Source organism: Danio rerio, chromosome 21 (genome assembly GCF_052040795.2).
Source record: "Danio rerio strain M-AB ecotype USA chromosome 21, GRCz13ab, whole genome shotgun sequence".
Lineage (NCBI taxonomy): Eukaryota > Metazoa > Chordata > Actinopteri > Cypriniformes > Danionidae > Danio > Danio rerio.
This window is the reverse complement of record NC_141041.1, coordinates 50,791,878-50,811,337: the sequence shown is the minus strand read 5'-3', so window position 1 is coordinate 50,811,337 and position 19,460 is coordinate 50,791,878. Positions and strand designations below refer to the sequence as shown.

The following is a 19,460-nucleotide window of genomic DNA, read 5'->3' as shown; positions in this document are numbered from 1 at the left end:
ATAAAAAACGTTCCTGCACAATCCAGGAGGAACTCTACGACTCCACGAATATTAAGGGCTCTATTTTAACGATCTAGGCACAAAGTCTAAAGAGCATGGCTCAAAAGCATTAAGGGCATGTCTGAATCCACGTTTGCTATTTTAAGAACAGTGAAATAAACGGAATGAACCGCTAACTACTCTGGCATTTGTTTTACGCAGCGAATGCCCTTCCAGCCGCAACCCAGCACTGGGAAACATAGTAATATACTCTGGTAAAGTAAAAGAAATTAAAAAAAAAAAAAAAAGATGAGAAAAGGGGAATACATCAAAAAGAGCTACACGGCTATTTCAAAGGCTCTCTGAGTCCAAAAACTACAGGAGCCGCCATTATCTCTAAGTGGAGGAAGAAATGGGCCCAACATTATACCTTCTCAGAAGTGTTCAACCTTCCAAAATTCCTCCAAGAGCAAAGTGACCGCTCATCCTTCAAGTCACAAAAGACCTAACATTATATATAGCTGAACCGATCTGCAGTCCATTTGTATTCAGAGCTACTGCGCTAAAACCGCTTTGCTTGCTGTGACTAAAGCAGGGTTTCTTTGCACAACCCTGTGCTTGTTCTCACGTCTCTGTTTATTCAGTGGCCATCATCACCGCATGAGCACATCCATCACTGCATGAGTTCTCAATCTAAACCTACACGTTTTGCATGCTATCTGGAAAACAGCTTGTATCTTCACCCAATGCGGTAAACAGTGGTGTAACGCATAAGGTTCGGGCGTGAGTTTGATGGTCTCCTCCATACACAACCAGGGCTGCATTTCACAAATACGTCATAATCCTATGATCATCATAGCTCCATTAGTGACAATGGTTGTACAGTCAACTTAAGCTTACTATTTGGGAAATGCAGCCCAGATTTCTCAGATAGTCCACAAATCTAATTCCCAGATAAAGAGCTTTAAAGTTGTGTAGCAAAAATATGCATTTTCTGTTTATTGAAGTAAAAGAAGGATTAAATACAGGCCCGGATTTAGACGCCCCTGGGCACATTATCTTGTTGGCTTCCTACCCGGCCGCACCCCTATAGTAGAATTAAAAAATAAGAATAATATAACAGGCGATGCAGTGGCGCAGTAGGTAGTGCTGTCGCCTCACAGCAAGAAGGTCGCTGTTTTGAACCTCGGCTCAGTTGGCGTTTCTGTGTGGAGTTTGCATGTTCTCCCTGCCTTCGCGTGGGTTTCCTCCGGGTGCTCCGGTTTCCCCCACAGTCCAAAGACATGCGGTACAGGTGAATTGGGTTGGCTAAATTGTCCGTAGTGTATGAGTGTGTGTGTGTGGATGTTTCCCAGAGATGGGTTGCGGCTGGAAGGGTATCCGCTGCGTAAAAACTTGCTGGATAAGTTGGCGGTTCATTCCGCTGTGGCGACCCCAGATTAATAAAGGGACTAAGCCGACAAGAAAATGAATGAATAATATGTTTTAATAAAATGAATCTATAATGTGGGTGACACGGTGGCACAGTCGCCTCACAGCAAGAAGGTCACTGGTTCGAGCCTTGGCTGGGTCAGTTGGCGTTTCTGTGTGGAGTTCAATAAATGATTTACATTTGTTAAATGCCAGAATAATGAGAGAATTGTTTTTTGGAGAGTTTTTTTTTTATTAATGTCTAGACAGTCAGAAGTGTACACACATTTCCTAGGTATTTTTTTAACTTTGTTTAAAACTGTATAACGTTGGTCAGATGTTTTGGGTCTCCTTCCACATTCCTCCTGACAGAATTGGTAACATTCAGATTTGTAGGCTTGTCTTGCTCGCACAAGCTTTTTCAACTCTGCCCATACATTTTCTATAGGATTGACATCAGGGCTTTGTGATGGCCACTTCAAAACATTCACTCAAAGCACATTTGAACTCATTTGGCAGTGTGCTTAAGGTCATGATCTGCCTGGAAGACCCATTTGTGGCCAAGTTTTAATGTCCTGGCTGATGTCTTGAGATGTTGCTTCAGTATTTCTCCATGATGTTCTTTCTTCATGATGCCATCTATGCTGTGAAGTGGACCAGTCCCGCCTGCAGCAAAACAGCCCCACAACATGATGCTGCCGCCCCCATACTTCACAGTTGGGATGGTGTTAGGCTTGTGTTCTTTCCTCTTTGTCCTCCAAATGTAACGCTGCTCATTATGCCCAAACAGTTCAATCTTAGCTCCATCAGAGCACAGGACATGTCTTCAAACATTAGTCTTGTTCCCAGTGTACTTTAGCAAATTATAATCTGGCTTTGGGCGAGGCAGTGGCGCAGTAGGTAGTGCTGTCGCCTCACAGCAAGAAGGTCGCTGGTTCGAACCTCGGCTCAGTTGGCGTTTCTGTGTGGAGTTTGCATGTTCTCCCTGCCTTCGCGTGGGTTTCCTCCGGGTGCTCCGGTTTCCCCCACAGTCCAAACACATGCGGTACAGGTGAATTGGGTAGGCTAAATTGTCCGTAGTGTATGAGTGTGTGTGGATGTTTCCCAGAGATGGGTTGCGGCTGGAAGGGCATCCGCTGTGTAAAAAACTTGCTGGATAAGTTGGCGGTTCATTCCGCTGTGGCGACCCCGGACTAATAAAGGGACTAAGCCGACAAGAAAATGAATGAATAAATAATCTGGCTTAGTTGTTGATTCTGCACAGCTCTGTAGTTTCTGCTGTAGTCATATTGCACAGACACGACAACACTCAAGCGTGAGATATGAAAGACTCTATTACTAACCATTCACCTGGAGCAGGTGTGTCTGGGACAGCTCCTCGTAGCCGTGCGCGTGGCAGCTGTAGTTCCCCATGTGTATGGTGGTCACTTTGGTAATGTAGAGCGAGCCGTCGTCACCAAAGTCCTACATGAACAAAAAAAAGAGAAAGAGATGCGGAATAAAAGAGCAGCCGATGCATCAGCGGCGTCCCATGTGCTCCTCACTGTCTCAGCCTGATAAATGGTAAGGGTTAAAAATACAGCCCGCATTAGCCTGATTAATGAAGCCAGTTGTGCTTTAGTGAGGATGCGTCCCCACGTCTGGGGGTTTGGGCCGACTCAGGGGGGATTAAAACATTAAACTGTTTTGTAGTTATGTGAGTTTGGCGAGGGTAAATGATTTAAGGACACGGAAGCGTGCTCTTAAACCCAGCACACACCTGCAGCGCTGAAGCACAACAGAGATTTGTTTGTTTTCAGAGGTCGTCACTAATCCAGAGAGATGGATGATCAGCTCCGGCAGAAAAACACAACTCTGCCTGGAGTTCTGGGATGAAGAGGGCAGGGCTGAGTCATGTACAAGGACACGGCGTGGATAATCCAATGACAAAACCAACTATGAGTTTATTAAATAAAGATGATGTGAGTGATAATGCTTCACCTCTGCTGGAAGCCTCATATCGTGCTGCTTTTATTACCACTGGAAATGCATTGGAGGCTTCTTTCTGATCTTTTCACATGTGTGTGTTTCTCAGCAGCAGAAATGGTCATAGTTGGTAAACTCAAAGCGCAGAGAATGGGAGAGTTTAACAAATCATTATTTTGTATTGCTATTAGCTCAAATAATAACAGAAAAGCTCCAGGAGGATGCTATCAAGACTTTCAGAATGAGAAAAACAATAGTGTGAGACTGATAACGGCAGCCAGAAGAGAGAATAATGTCAGATTTACTGTCCTGCCCCCAAACACACTGCATTACACACACCTCACACAAGCGCTCATTCACTTTTTTTTTTGCATTTTAATCCAAAGATGATATAATACATACATAAATACATAAGAATGTACTTTTTAAAAAAAAATCTAAGTATTAAAAACTTTCAAGGATTTAAGATGCTGGCGACCATTAAATGCATCATAAAAGTCTTGGGAAAAGGGTGCATTGATTTGGTCTGTCCTGGCAGATTTAATACATCCAGTTGAAGGTTAAATCATTATTCGCCCTGCTGTGAAACTGTAAGACTTTTACAAATGATTCCCAAGCGTTGCTTAATAGAGACATTTTCCAACACATTTCTAAACATAATAGTTTTAATAGCTCATTTCTAATATCTGATTTATTTTCTCTTTGCCATCGTAACAGCACATAATATTAGACTAGATATTCTTCAAGACACTAGTATTCAGCATTTATGTGACACTTAAAGGCTTAACTAGGTTAATTAGGGTAACGTTAAGGTAATTAGGCAAGTCATTGTAGAATAGTGAGTTGTTCTGGAGATAATCACATGCACACACACAATATTTCTTAAGGGGGTTAACAAAATAGACCTAAAAATTGTTTTTAAAAAATCAACATATCATTGGTTTGCTGAACAGCACTTAAGAAATATTTAAAACAGGATAATAATGTCTTAATGATTTTGACTTTAACTGTATATTTTCACTATATCCATCTAAACAAACAAAGCAAATACGCAAAGAAAAAAGCTAACTAACATGCATACATACAGACAGACAGTAAAAAATCAAGCAAGCAAACAAACAAATGAATAAACAAACAAACAAAAACACAAGCAAGCAAACAAACAAACATATACACAAGGTAGCAAGCAAGCAGACAAGCAAGCAAGCTATCAAACAAACAAATAAACAAACAAACAAACAAATAAATAAACAAACAAACAAACAAACAAACAAACAAAAAGCAAGCTATCAAACAAGCAAACAAGCAAGCAGGCAGGCAGGCAGGCAGGCACGCTAGCAAACAAACAAACAAATCAAGCATGCAAAGAAAACAAACAAACAAACAAAGAAAAAACATAAAAGCCAAGAAAACAAACAAACAAGCAAACAAACAAACAAAAAGCAGGCTATCAAACAAACAAACAAAAAGCAAACAAGCAGGCAAGTAAGCAAACAAACAAAAAAGTAAGCAAACAAACAAAAGAGAAAGCAAACAAACAAACAAACAAGCAAGCAAGCAAGCAAACAAATAAATAAACAAGCTAGCAAACAAACAAACTGACAAATAAACAAGCTAGCGAACAAACAAAAAGCAAGCACTCAAACAAAAAAGCAACCAAGCAGACAAGAAAAAAACAAACAAGCAAAAAAGCAAGCAAACAAACAAACAAACAAACAAGCAAACAAGCAAGCAAACAAACAAATAAGAAAGCAAGCCAGCAAACAAACAAACAAGCAAACAAGCAAGCAAACAAACAAATAAGAAAGCAAGCCAGCAAACAAACAAACCAACAAACAAACAAAAAACAAACAAATAAGAAAGCAAGCAAGCAAACAAACAAACAAGCAGACAACAAAAAACAAGCAAGCAAAAAAAGCAAGCAAGCAAACCAACAAACAAACAAACAAAAAAAACAAACAAACAAATAAACAAGCAGGCAATCAAACATACAAACAAAAAGCAAGCAAACAAAAACAAAAATAGATACATACAGGCAGACAAAAAGCAAGCAAACATGAAAACAAGCAAACAAACAAAAAATCAATTAAGCAAACCAACAAACAAATAAAAAAACAAACAAACAAACAAATCAATACTCAATAAGAATATTAATGTGAATCAAAACCAGCCATGCTGAAAAAAACATTTTTAATATCTTGAATGAATATTGTGTAATTCTCATAGCAGCCTCAACACTGTGCACAACACTATACACATGAAGGACTGCATCAGATTTAGCATCAGCACATTAGTTTAAGGCAGAAGTAGCTTTTCATCCTGGTGACGCAGCGATTCACAGAATGAACTGCCATATTGACCAGCGTAACAGAAAGCAATAAACAGCGAATGCACCTGTAAACGATCTTATGTTCAGAATAAAACCCTCATTACTGCTCAGCTATAAACAGCTGCCGTATGCCGCACTGTTAAAGATCAGTCAAGAGTGAGAATCATGCAGAATGAACTGCTCTTTTCTCCGGGGAAGATATAAATGATCCGTCTGGAGCATCAGATTTAGTCAATACAAACGCAGCGACACACAGACCGCACACTTTCATACTGTAGAACAGGTGAAACACAGTGTGTGTGTGAGGACGTCTGGACAAAATCACAATACTCATTGGTCTATTGGTGCTGCTTTTAATAGATCAGAAATCGAATTAGCTATTAGTTAGGAGTTAATTAGGAGAGTAAAAGCCACAGTTAATGCTTTGACCCGAGCAAGAACTTTACCTTAAAATAAAGAGTGACCGTTACTTTTAAAGACAGATTATTCCTAAGGGAAAACTGACAATCATAATTAATGAGATGGCAGTCATACACTAAAAAAAATGACTTTTACTGCTTGTTTTTATAAATTAAAATGAGCACAATTATAAAGTTTTTTTTTTTGACAGCTTATCTGTTTTATGTTCAATACACATAAATGTCTAAAAGCAATTAATTTAAATGAATTGATTTGTGTTGTGAAAACATGAAGGAGTTCAGAGGAGCCCTGCATTATTTACAGTGTGGTGAAGACATTTTCTTTCAGATTTTTTATGCAAGAGAGTACAGAAGACTAGAGAATGAATGAATAAATGAAGGAAGGAAGGAAGGAAGAAAGAAAGAAAGAAAGAAAGAAAGAAAGAAAGAAAGAAAGAAAGAAAGAAAGAAAGAAAGAAAGAAAGAAAGAAAGAAAGAAGGAAAGAAGGAAGGAAGGAAGAAAAGAAGAAAAAAGGAAGAAAGCAAGAAAAGAAGGAAAGAAGAAAGGAAATATGAAGCAAGGAAGTAAGGACGGAAGAAAGGAAGAAAGAAAGAAAGGAAGGACGGAAGGAAGGCAATAAGGAAGGAAATAAGGAAACAAGGAGGGAGAGACAGATGGAAGGAAGGAAGGAAATAAGGAGGGAGAGACAGATGGAAGGAAAGAAGGAAACAAGGAGGGAGAGACAGATGGAAGGAAGGAAGGAAATAAGGAAAAAAAGAAGGAAACAAGAAAGGAAATACTGAAACAAGGAGGGAGAGACAGAAGGAAGCAAGGAAGGAAGGAAAGAAGAAAGGAATGAATCAACATATGAAGGATATGAAGGAAGGAAGGAAGGAAGGACGGATGGAATAAAGGACAGAAGGAAGTAAATAAAGAAGCAAGGAAATAATTACGTAAGCAAGAAAGGATGGAGACAGTGAATGGAGGAAGAAAGCAAGCAAGTAAAGAAGGAAGCAAGAAAGGATGAAAGGAAGGAGAGAAGGAGAGAAGGAAGGAAGGAAGAAATGAACAATGCAAGGAATGAAAGGAAGGAAAGGAAGAAAGAATGGAATCAAGCAAGGAAGCAAGGAAGAAAAGAAGAAATAAAGCAAGCAAGAAAGGAAGGAAGCAAGCAGGGAATGAAGGAAGCAGGGAAGAAAGCACAGTAGGAAGGAATCAAGGAAGCAACGAAGCAAAGAAGGAAGGAAGGAAGGAAGGTAGCAAGGAAGGAAAGAAGAAAATAAGCAAGCAAGGGAGGAATGAAGAAAGTAAACAATGAAGTAAGTGAGGAAGGAAGGAAACAAGAAAACAAGGTATGAAGGAAGGAAGGTAGCAAGGAAAAGAGCAAAGGAGGAAGAAAGCAAGGAAGGTAAGAAAAGAAAGAAGCAACGAAGAAAGAAAGGAGAGAAGGTGAGAAAAAATAGGGAAGCAATGAAGGAATGAAGGAAGGAAACATCAAAGAAAGAAAGAAGCATGGAAGGAAGGAGGCAAGAAAGGAAGGAAGTACTGGGAAATATTTGATTTCAGTTAACAAAAATATTTTAATACAGTTTTAATAATAATAATAATATATAATATATAATTTTTTTGCACCTTTAAACTTAATTCTCAAAGTGTTTTACACAAAAAAGGTACAGATATAAAAAGATTTGAGTAAAAATAAAAATCAAACTTTCAAAATAAACAAAACTATTTAAAACATTTACAAACATGTAATAGATAAAACAGTTTAGTCTTAGTCGTTCTAGTCTTTGCTGACTAAAATAACCTTGGTAACTGCTCATTCAGTTTCCGTGCTTTTGTCCCGTTATGAAGCACAGTCAGCTTCTGCAATGATCTGCTGTTCTGCTCTCGTTGACCCGCTGCCTCGGTCAGTGTTCTGACATTCAACACACACTTCATTAACATGCGATTAGAGTATTGTAATGAGCGAGTGGTAAACACAAGCCCATGCTGTCAGGAAGGCAGGTGAGCTGAACATGAGCGTGACACACCTCATTAAACACTGCGAAAACCTGCACAGCGTTCGCAGGCCTTTGAACACAGCAGGGCTCCAGGGTTCGCTCCTGGGACCCTTGTCATTACGCTATTTCCAATTACAGCACCACCACACCAAAAAGCACGAAACACAAATATGATCAGTAATTGGAAATGGAAAAGTGCGCCTCAGAATAGCGAGTGTGTGTGTCCTGATAATGAACGCTAACGCTTGTAATTTTGTTTTGCCGTCTATTCTCCAGCGCACTGATTAATTGTTGGGAATCAATGCAAGCGGACCCCGACCGAGCTGCGCGTTCTGGATGATTATCAGATATTCAGCAGCTGCCCAATTAACAGAGGAGGCAATCATTTCCCATCAGAAGAGCGTCTCTGCGTGGTTCCTCACCTTGAGAAGGTGTTGTAAACTCCGCAGGACATTTCTCTATAATCTCAACTCTGACGATTTGCTGCAGCACGCAGGACGCATACAAAGAGCTGCTCAAAATACTAAGGCCAAACCATTAATGCATTCTGCTTTATATAATATCTAAGTCACACTTCATAGCTACAGTATAGAATAAGATCATGCAGAATATGATAACTTTAACTATCAAAAGCTATTAGTAATTATTTACAAGCTAATTAAAGTTATTAGTTACTAATAAAGTTATTCTAAATAAATACATACTCATAAAGTTATGGTAACTAATAACCGTAACCTTTCTGATGTTGACTGTATTGCAATAATGTGCACCTATTGTAAAGCTGCTTTGGAGCAATAATGATTGTGAAAAGCACTATAAAAAGGTGCACATTACTGCATTACAATCAACATCAGAAAAGAAAAACTTTATTAGTATTTATTTATTTATAATAACTGTATTATTGCTTTTATAATTATAAGTACTAATAAGCAGCCAATAATTGGCAGGTAATAAGCCACTGCTTGGGAATTGTAGCTTATATCAGTTACAGCAGGGCTTTATGTTAGGGTAAAAGTACATCGAGGAGACTGTTATCAAAGACAAAAAGCCTAATCAGCAGCCTGACAACAGCACTGTTGTAAATAAATAAAGGGTTTATTTTGAGAAAACAACCATCCTGGATATACTTTCTACCACTTATTAAATGGATACTTACCACAAAAAGCTACAGAAACTAAAACAGCTGATGGAGTATACACTAACCTGTGCATTATTCAGACACTAGATGGAGACAAACAGACAAAAACACAACAGAAACTAAAACAGCTGATGGAGTATACACTAACCTGCACATTATTCAGACACTAGATGGAGACAAACAGTCCAAAACACAACAGACTAAAACAGCTGATGGAGTATACACTAACCTGCACATTATTCAGACACTAGATGGAGACAAACAGTCCAAAACACAACAGAAACTAAAACAGCTGATGGAGTATACACTAACCTGTGCATTATTCAGACACTAGATGGAGACAAACAGTCCAAAACACAACAGACTAAAACAGCTGATGGAGTATACACTAACCTACGCATTATTCAGACACTAGATGGAGACAAACAGTCCAAAACACAACAGAAACTAAAACAGCTGATGGAGTTTACACTAACCTGCACATTATTCAGACACTAGATGGAGAGAAACAGTCCAAAACACAACAGAAACTAAAACAGCTGATGGAGTATACACTAACCTGTGCATTATTCAGACACTAGATGGAGACAAACAGTCCAAAACACAACAGACTAAAACAGCTGATGGAGTATACACTAACCTACGCATTATTCAGACACTAGATGGAGACAAACAGTCCAAAACACAACAGACTAAAACAGCTGATGGAGTATACACTAACCTGCACATTATTCAGACACTAGATGGAGACAAACAGTCCAAAACACAACAGAAACTAAAACAGTGTGTTCACTTACGTTGATATCCTCCAGGTCCAAAAAGTTAAGAATGATGCCGTTTCTCTTCCAGATAATAGGAGGTCTCAGACTGCCTTGTACAGCGCAGGACAGGACGACGCTCAGGCCCACGGTCACAGTGGAGACACTCAGACGTCGGTCCTCGGCTAGACTGAGCTCTATCACCTCTGAAAAACACCAACAACAAAAAAACACATCACATTATTATACACTGTACACCAACGTGTCTTTACAGGATGAAAGCTCCGCCCACTAGTGGCCATATCTCCATCTCATTAGCATAAACAGCAGCCCTGAGTGAGAAGCAGCCGTCTGTCAATTAGCCATTAGAGTGTTTGAGCTGCTGAAGATAATGTCCGCATAGACTGATTGGAGGTCATTAGAGGTCAGGCACACTGAATCGACATTTTTCACACGTTAAAAAATTAATTCAACGTCATGTTGTGTGAATCGTATTGACAAACTGCTTCCAAAACTTTCGTCCGTCATAAAAAAAAAAAAAAAATTCTAACCATTTTTGATTTTTCCACTTTTCGCATCTGAAAAAGCGTTTTGAGAGGTGTTTTGACAGACCCCCTTGGTCCTTGAAACAGAGTGTGAAGTGAAGGGCCTCAACATTTACCCCTAAGTAGTGGGACAGCACTACAGCACCTGCACACATCATCATATGTCATAGTGATCTCTTGCTTCATATGAGATCAGACAATCGCGACTGTTGTAGTTATTCCAGTTGTGTTATTTTTTGGTATTTAAAACCATGACGGACACTGCTGAGATATGGATGTCTTATTATGTTGTGTAATCAGAATATTAAAATAAACGAAAAACAACTCACCTTTTACAGACCACCAACCACTTCACCGAGCAACATTAATTAATTAATTCATTCATTCATTCATTTTCTTGTTGGCTTAGTCCCTTTATTAATCCAGGGGTCGCCACAGCGGAATGAACCGTCAACTTATCCAGCAAGTTTTTACGCAGCAGATGCCCTTCCAGCCGCAACCCATCTCTGGGAAACATCCACACACACATTCACACACACACTCATACACTACAGACAATTTAGCCTACCCAATTCACCTGTACCGCATGTGGGGGAAACCGGAGCACCCGGAGGAAACCCATGCAAACGCAGGGAGAACATGCAAACTCCACACAGAAACACCAACTGAGCCGAGGCTCGAACCAGCGACCCAGCAACCTTCTTGCTGTGAGGCGACAGCACTACCTACTGCGCCACTGCGTCGCCCTTCACTGAGCAACAGTCCCAGCATAATAACACATCCATATCTCAGCAGGGTCCATCATGGTTTTGGGTCCCCTTGAAACATTTCCATTGTGTTACGTGGATATTTGCAAGTGTTGTGACTAGTTGCTGTGTGTTTCTGAAGTTGTTTGTGTAGTGAGGATTTGCAACACGTGTTTATTGCATCATTTCTTTATTTGCTGATGTTTTTTGTAATTGCATGAGCTTTCTTAAATTGTAACGTGTTAGGTTCACTCAGCCACCATACTAATGCCCCAGTATAGTGAAGTTTGTGCCAGTATTGTCAGTGTGCGCCGTCTTTCTGATGAGGCGTTAAACTGAGCTCCTGACTCTCTGTGCTCATTAGTAATCCCATGGCACTTCTGGTAAAGAGTAGGGGTGTACCCCTGGTGTCCCGGCCTAAAACCTTGTGCAGTGCAGAATGAGGTCAGTAGTGTGTGAGAGATGATAACGTCTCGGCCCTCCTTCAGGTCAGCTCATCACAGCTGCGGTCTGAATGATGCTGTGAGCTGCACTGGACTCTGTTTCTGGCACGTTACACACTGTTGTTTTCTGACAGTTGCAGGTGTGTTTAGTTCTGTCAGACTGAGAGTGGTCATTTGGGTGAAGCTAAGAGAGAGTTCAGTGCAGATCCACACACTGAGTTGCTCTGTTTAGAGCTGCTGCACCTGCCTGACACACTGCAGCAGCTGTAGGCGAGAGGACGGACTGACACACACACACACACACACACACACACACACACACACACACACACACACACACGCACATGCACATACACGCACGTGCATGCACACACTAACACACTCACTTGTTTGTTTTTGTGAAAAGTGGGGACATTACATAGGTTTCCACTCATTGTATACTGCTTAAACCGTATATTGTATTGCCCTCACCCCACCCTACCCCTCACCCCAACCATCACAGGAGACTGTGTGCAGCTTTACTCTCTGAAATAAACTCTTACTGTGTGGTTTATAAGCTTTTGGAGAAATGAGGACGTCACCAATGTCCTCATATTTCACCTCCTTTTTGTAATACCTGTGTCATACCTATGTCATTATACAGATTTGTGTCTTAATATGTCACAAAAACACGTACACACACACACACACACACACACACACACACACACACACACACACAGACACACACATGCATACTCAAACACACACACACATGAGCACTCACACACATGCGCATACAACTCACACCCAAACACACAGTCCAACACAGGAGCATGCACACTCACATGTGCACATACACACACACATACACACACACAAGCCAGGTTATGGTATATTTGTTAATGTCAATTTGGCAGAATAACGATCTAAAACAATGTGATCTTTGCATTTAAAACAGCATAATGACACTTAACATAAGCAGACATAAAATCTCCTGCTGCATTTAATCATCATGTGTCATGACTGTAGAGGTGTCACGACAGTCTTACGAACACCTCCTAAAGTTAAGAGTTACTGAACATTTGAGAAACAGCAGCGTATGGAACATGAACCAAACGCAGCTCCTCATTATCTCCTGCTGTCAAATATAACTTACAAAAGCATGTGAGAGGAGGTTTTACAAAAGCAACAACAAGCCATTTCTTCAGGCGGCAGTCTAAAAGCAGACCCCGTCCCGCATAAACCCCAAAACAGCTTCATGTTTTACAGCAGATATAAAAGCAGCATCTCCCTTTCAGGATCCAGCGTCCCTTTACTTCTCACTCTCAGCAGCCTGCAGCAATGAAAACACTCTCCTCTATGCTGGAATCATGGTGTTGTGCCCAGCAGAAGAGGACACACACGCACTCACACAGACACACACACACACACACACACACACACACACACACACACACACACACATACACACACACACACACACACACACACACACACGCACACACACACATACACACACACATACACACACACACACACACACACACACACACACACACACACACACACACACACACACACACACACACACACACTGTTTTTTAACAGGCATTTAGCATGCTTGAATCCTGGCCTCAATTGTTTTTTTGTTTTTTTTTGTATACACATCCCACATGCCAACAAAGTCAATGAGTTTTAGACCATTCTGATGGCTTTGTCATTTTAAATATTATTTTAACAATAATAACAGAGGTTTAAATCAAGGGTATAAGTAACTTGGCCTTGAATGTGTATACTGTATATAAATGCTCAGCATAAGTGAGCACACCCTTTTTTTTAAATAATCAATTGTGGTGCATTTAAACTAAGCACTCTTGCCACAGCCACACCCCCCTGCAGCCCAAGTGTGCTAACTCACTGAAGCGGAGCAGGATTGAGCCCTCTAGTGGATTTTACATCTGAAATGTACTACAAACACCCTAAGTAACGTATTTTAGATACGCGATAATATAGACAGTGCCCTCTAGTGGACTTTACATCTGAAACGTACAACAAAGCACACCCTACCTAATGTATTTTTGATTCGCAATAATGTAGACAGCACCCTCTAGTGGATTTGTCATCGGAAACATAAAACTAAACACACCCTAAGTAACGTATTTCAGATTCCCAATAACGTAGACAGCGCCCTCTAGTGGATTTAACATCTGAAACGCACAACAAAACACACCCTAAGTAACTTATTTCAGATTCGCAATAATGTAGACAGCGTCCTCTAGTGGATTTGTCATTGGAAACGCACAACTAAACACACCCTAAGTAAAGTATTACAGATTCGCAATAACGTAGACAGCGCCCTCTAGTGGATTTAACATCTGAAACGCACAACAAAACACACCCCAAGTAACTTATTTCAGATTGCAATAATGTAGACAGCGCCCTCTAGTGGATTTTACATCTGAAATGTGCAACTAAAAAGTAGACAAAGCAAGCTATTGCATGTTGTTCATTTAGTGGTTTAGCAGATGGCTTCATTCGAAGTGTTCTTGTTGTGAACGAGCCTTAAGTTTAGAGTTCTTGCCTCTTGATTCTCAAGTTCTAGTGTTACCTTTGTGTTGAAGGCAGAGTTCACAGTTCACTGTTGTGTGTTAAGTTATTATCAGTCTTACATTTACTGCACGTTTATAGCAGGTTTCTCATGAGACACAAAAGCTGTCAGATCTCTGGTGCTCGAGTGCCGTGTGGATTTATTAAAGGCATTTCAGGGCGTCTATAATAAGATTAAATAAATAACAGCAACACCCACATGCAGCGCAACACCTGCCGCCTGCAAACACACGCAAGAGAGCAAACAGCATTACTGCAGGGCTGCTAACACACACACACACACACACATACATACGCACACATACGCACACATACGCACACACACTCAACTGCTCAGATGTATTTATTTAGAAAGTTAATTGAGTACATATGTTCATAAATGATGAACACACAAACACACACACTTTTTTTTTATCAGAAAATCACCAGTACGTATTAATAAATGTGTTTCTTTTATCACAAGCAGTGCTGGAATCCTCCTCTGTTATTTACCGACAATCTTATTTCAGTCATAAAGAAGCAAAAATTATTTTGAGATGCTGTATTTAGGCAGGGCGACACAGTGGCGCAGTAGGTAGTGCTGTCATCTCACAGCAAGAAGGTCGCTGGTTCGGACCGCGATTTACGTCCCGGGAGGTACGTATTCGAGCGGTTTTGTTGTTTACGCGGATCCGCGAGAGGCCGCTGTGCGCACCCGCGCCGTTCTTGTGCGAAAAGCCGCCGGATCAGAAAAAAAAAAAAAGCAAAAGCCCTCGTCTTCGATTTCGACCGCGTTTTCGGATCCCGCCGCGTTCTCGCCCTTATTTTCCGGATTCCATTTTCGTCTTACCTGATTTCCGGAACCCGCTGTTCCCCGGACTCGATCCCGGTCGTCGTCCACCGCGGCCGGCTCCGGCTCCTCCTCCTCCGGGGCCTCCGCTCCACCGCAGCTCTCCACTCGGAGGTGAGCCGTCGGCCGGCGAGCGTGAAGAGGAGGGGCGGAGCGGTGCCACACCGCCCCGCAGCGTTCGCTCGAAAAAAACCAAACGCGGCCTTTACGTACCTCCGACCACGTAAATCGCGGCCTCCAGAAACGTCCGCGGGGCTATGTTTCCAGAATGAGCTTGGGTTGAATGAACTGGGTAGGCTAAATTGTCAATAGTGTATGAGTGTGAACGTTCATTACAGGACCTGTCATTGCGATCAACTCCTCTCTGTGTCTCAAGTTCACCGATGTATGTGGCGAGCCACTGGGCAAACTAGTAACAGTGGAAAAGTCATCCATTTGGAGGTATTCGTTGTGCTGGTATTACAAATAGAAATAGAAGCCGTCGGCAGTATCATACCACCCTGTAGCAATAAATTTAAATAAGAAATGCCAACATAGGCTCATTCTGTAAACATAGCACTACATACAGTTCTGGAGATCACGTATTACGTAGCCAGAAGTACGTATGGCTGCATTTCATTTTTAAAAACAAACTCTACGTTGGGTATGATGTCGTTCATTTTCGTGCTTACCAGCTGACCGTTTACCTCCTTATGGACGGCTTTCCTGATGCTACCAGTGTGTCCAGTAGCTTGCCATGTATGTCGGCGGACTTGAGATGCAGGGAAGAGTTGACCACAATGACAGGGTTTGAGTCCGAGGAAGAACGGTTCCAGAAAGCAGATAAAACAAAATAAAAAAATAAATAAATAGCAGTGTGAGAATGTGTGTGAGGGCTTTTCTTTTTCTGGATTGCTTTTTAAAACTGTAGGTTAGGTTTAGGGAAGGAGTGATCAGGTTAATCTGTGATTTTTAGAACACTATCGGTTGGGTTTAGGGAAGGCGGTGGGCGCTGGTCCAATTAGTGCTTTTGAAAACACTATTGGTTGGGTTTAGGGAAGGAGGTGGGTGGGTCAGTCGAACGGTCAGTCAGTCAGTCAGTCAGTCGACAGCAGCCTCTGGTGGATTTAAACGAGAACAGCAGGTGCAAATGGCACTCGCAAGAGAATTTTGAGATCTGAAAAAGCATACACAGCGCCCTCTTGTGGATTCAAGAAAACAAAAGCTGCAAAAAACTTACCTCCTGGGAAATACACTGCAAAAAAAGCTTTTCTTACTTAGATTTTTTGTCTAGTTTTGAGTCCAAATATCTCACAATTCTTAAATCAAGAAGAATTTTCTAGACAAGCAAAACATATTGCCTTGTTTTCAGCAATAATATGCCAAAATTAAGTGAGTTTTTCTTAACACAAGCAAAATAATCTGCCAATGGGGTCAGCAAAATAATCTTGTTTTTCCTTTTGACATAAGATTATTTTGCTTACCCCATTGGCAGATTATTTTGCTTGTTTTAAGTAAAAACTTACTTTATTTTGGCATATTATTGCTGAAAACAAGACAATATGTTTTGCTTGTCTAGAAAATTCTTCTTGATTTAAGAATTGTGAGATATTTGGACTAGAAACAAGACAAAAAATCTAAGTAAGAAAAGCTTTTTTTGCAGTGTATTTTATTTGGCGCTCTCCAGAAATGTATATGGGGCTACATTTTCACAATGAGCCTGTGTTGCTTTTCTTTATGAATACAAAAATACTGTATTTAGACCCCATTTCACGCATATTTTCATCTTATCATCATATAGCACAGCTCTAAAGAGACTTGCTCTGTGGAAAAACACTGAGGCATTATTAGCATAACAGTTTAACCTTCAGTGAAGCTGCTTTGAAACATGATTGTGAAGAGTTATAAAATAAGTTGGTCTGTTACACAGTCTCCAACAGCAGCAGGTTTATTAGAGCCTCCATATTCTATTATCTTTTCCAGCAGATGAAAGCAGACGCTCTGCAAATTACCATTGATTATTTTATTGTAAACACTGTTCGTCTGACACTGAGCAGAAATGATGTAGACCGCCACAAAAACCAGCATTCAACCACCATAAACTGATGCTTTCATTTCCTGCTCTAATAAACCGCTCTCTCTCTCTCTCTCTCTGTGTGTGTGTGTGTGTGTTCATTACCAACAAAAACAAAAATTACAGCCTTCAGTGCTCAAATATAAACAAATCTACAGTGGGTGCGGAAAGTATTCAGATGCCTTTAAATTGTTCACTCTGTTATATTGAAGCCATTTGCTAAAACCATTTTAGTTCATTTTGTCCGTCATTATTGTACACACAGCTCTCCATATTGACAGAAAAACACAGAATCGATGTGATCCAAGAACTCTGAAGAAATAATGCCAACCACAGAGCACTTCTAGAGCAGGTCACATTGTGCCCCCGTGTCCTAACAACACGCTTTGTGATGAGATTTGCAGTGATGAGCAGTTTGGCTGTTTGCACCAGATGAATCACGACAGAATTGTGCATACAGCCAATCAGAAGCACAGAATAGTGCCACAGCGGAATGAACCGCCAACTTATCCAGCAAGTTTTTACACAGCGGATACCCTTCCAGAAGCAACACATCTCTGGGAAACATCCACACACACACTCATACACTACGGACAACTTAGCCTAACCAATTCACCTGTACTGCATGTGTTAGGACTGTGGGGGAAACCGGAGCACCTGGAGGAAACCCACGCGAAGGCAGGGAGAACATGCCAACTCCACACAGAAACGCCAATTCAGCCGAAGTTTAAACCAGCAACCTTCTTGCTGTGAGGCGACAGCACTACCTACTGCGCCACTGCATCGCCCCGGGTAATGTTTATAATCTAATTAATACATATTAAACCTTTTTACCATTATAAAATTTAAATGCTGAATCACTGATATGTGTTGGCTTGCACCAGTTAGTAAACGGTTCAAATCAGCCTTTAGGCTCAATAGTCAGGCACACTTATGTCAATCTGGCAACCTGTGTTGCGTGGACTCATCAGAGGAGGAGCTGAGTGAAAATGTGTTTTGATCCAGGAGTGCAATACCTAATTTAACCACTGGGTGTCAAACGTGCATATGCATTAGTAAATGTTGAAGTATGATTTATAAATGCTCTACAGCAGTGGTTCTCAAACTCTGCTACATGTACCACTAGTCGTATGTGGGCTTCCTTCTAGTGGTACGCAGAGGAATACTGAATAATGAAAGAAAAAAACGAATACACTTTTAACCCTTTGACTTGAACGATTGCACTTATGGGATCCCTAAAGCGCACGGTCACATCGGTGTGCTTATGTTTATGTAAGTTATCCTGTCATCAGATGCTGAAGATCACAAGGTCACAACTAATGCGCTCTGCGCTGGACTATAGATCGGCTTTGATCTGATCTTTTGAACCGCCTATTTAAGTTCCTCAAAATAACAACGTGCCAGCAATGCGCCTTAACACACCTCCTTTTTTAGACCAGAACGCCTATGGGCGCACATATGGGCGCAAATGCATTTGCTATTTAAACAGCGTGGTGCAAAACGTCAAAACGACTCTAGCGCCAAGCAATTGCGTCTCTCCTTGCGCCGGGTGTATGATAGGGCCCATATTTTCAGAGATAATGAGTCAAAATTAAATGAGTTTTTCCTTAAAAGACGCACAGTAATTGCTGATGTGGGGAGCGAAATGATCTTGTTCTTCTTTTTGACGTATGATTATTTAGCTTGTTTTCCAAAAGCACAATCTCCAGAGTAAAGGTCAGTGTAACCTTGCCGCTGAAGCTTGTGATCAAATATTAGGCCTACAAACCATTCTGTTGCAATATGACAGCAGAAATCCCTTCCTGCGCCGGGTTTAGTGCTGGACTCAGATATAATGACAAACGCTGAACAAAAATAGATGATACAAAATTTCTGCTGCTTCTGAAGCAAAAACTGCACTAACATATACTGAAGTACTGCATGCAGAGCACATCCGACCGGATGTGATGTATTCCAGTATTGTTCAAGCAGGTCCGTGTGTGCAAGATGAGAAATAGGACTTTATTTGGTTATTTTTTTTAATCAGAAAAAGTCTATGTTAAAAAATAAACACGTCTATTCATAAATGTAAGTAATAAAGTAATAAAAATATAATGTTTTATGTTGTCTCCACATTCCCTCCAATATTTTTAGCGGTCTGACTTTCTAGTATTCATTCATTCATTCAACCACGGAGAATTGCTTTTGCACTCCTTTATTAACAGCTCTCCCATGGTGAATTTCAGAACTGAAAATTCTGTGCGACTGCCACAAGGGGGCGTATTCTGACAGTCG

At 40.8% G+C, this 19,460-nt stretch overlaps 2 protein-coding genes across 4 annotated transcripts in view; both read right to left on the bottom strand.

The window, feature by feature from the left end:
• The window catches only part of fstl4 (follistatin-like 4), a 204,839-nt gene that overhangs the window by 33,455 nt on the left and 151,924 nt on the right, over window positions 1–19,460 (bottom strand). For all 3 annotated transcript variants that reach the window (NM_001031843.3, XM_087300214.1, XM_087300215.1), the window contains exons 7-8: window positions 10,021–10,187; window positions 2,733–2,853 (exon numbers count right to left, since the gene is read on the bottom strand). In NM_001031843.3, coding sequence (NP_001027013.2) covers window positions 2,733–2,853; window positions 10,021–10,187 — 288 coding nt within the window. The remainder of the gene's footprint in view (window positions 1–2,732; window positions 2,854–10,020; window positions 10,188–19,460) is intronic.
• ddx46 (DEAD (Asp-Glu-Ala-Asp) box polypeptide 46) overlaps window positions 1–19,460 on the bottom strand; it is an 800,847-nt gene that overhangs the window by 747,968 nt on the left and 33,419 nt on the right. The gene's annotated exons all lie outside the window — the stretch shown is intronic.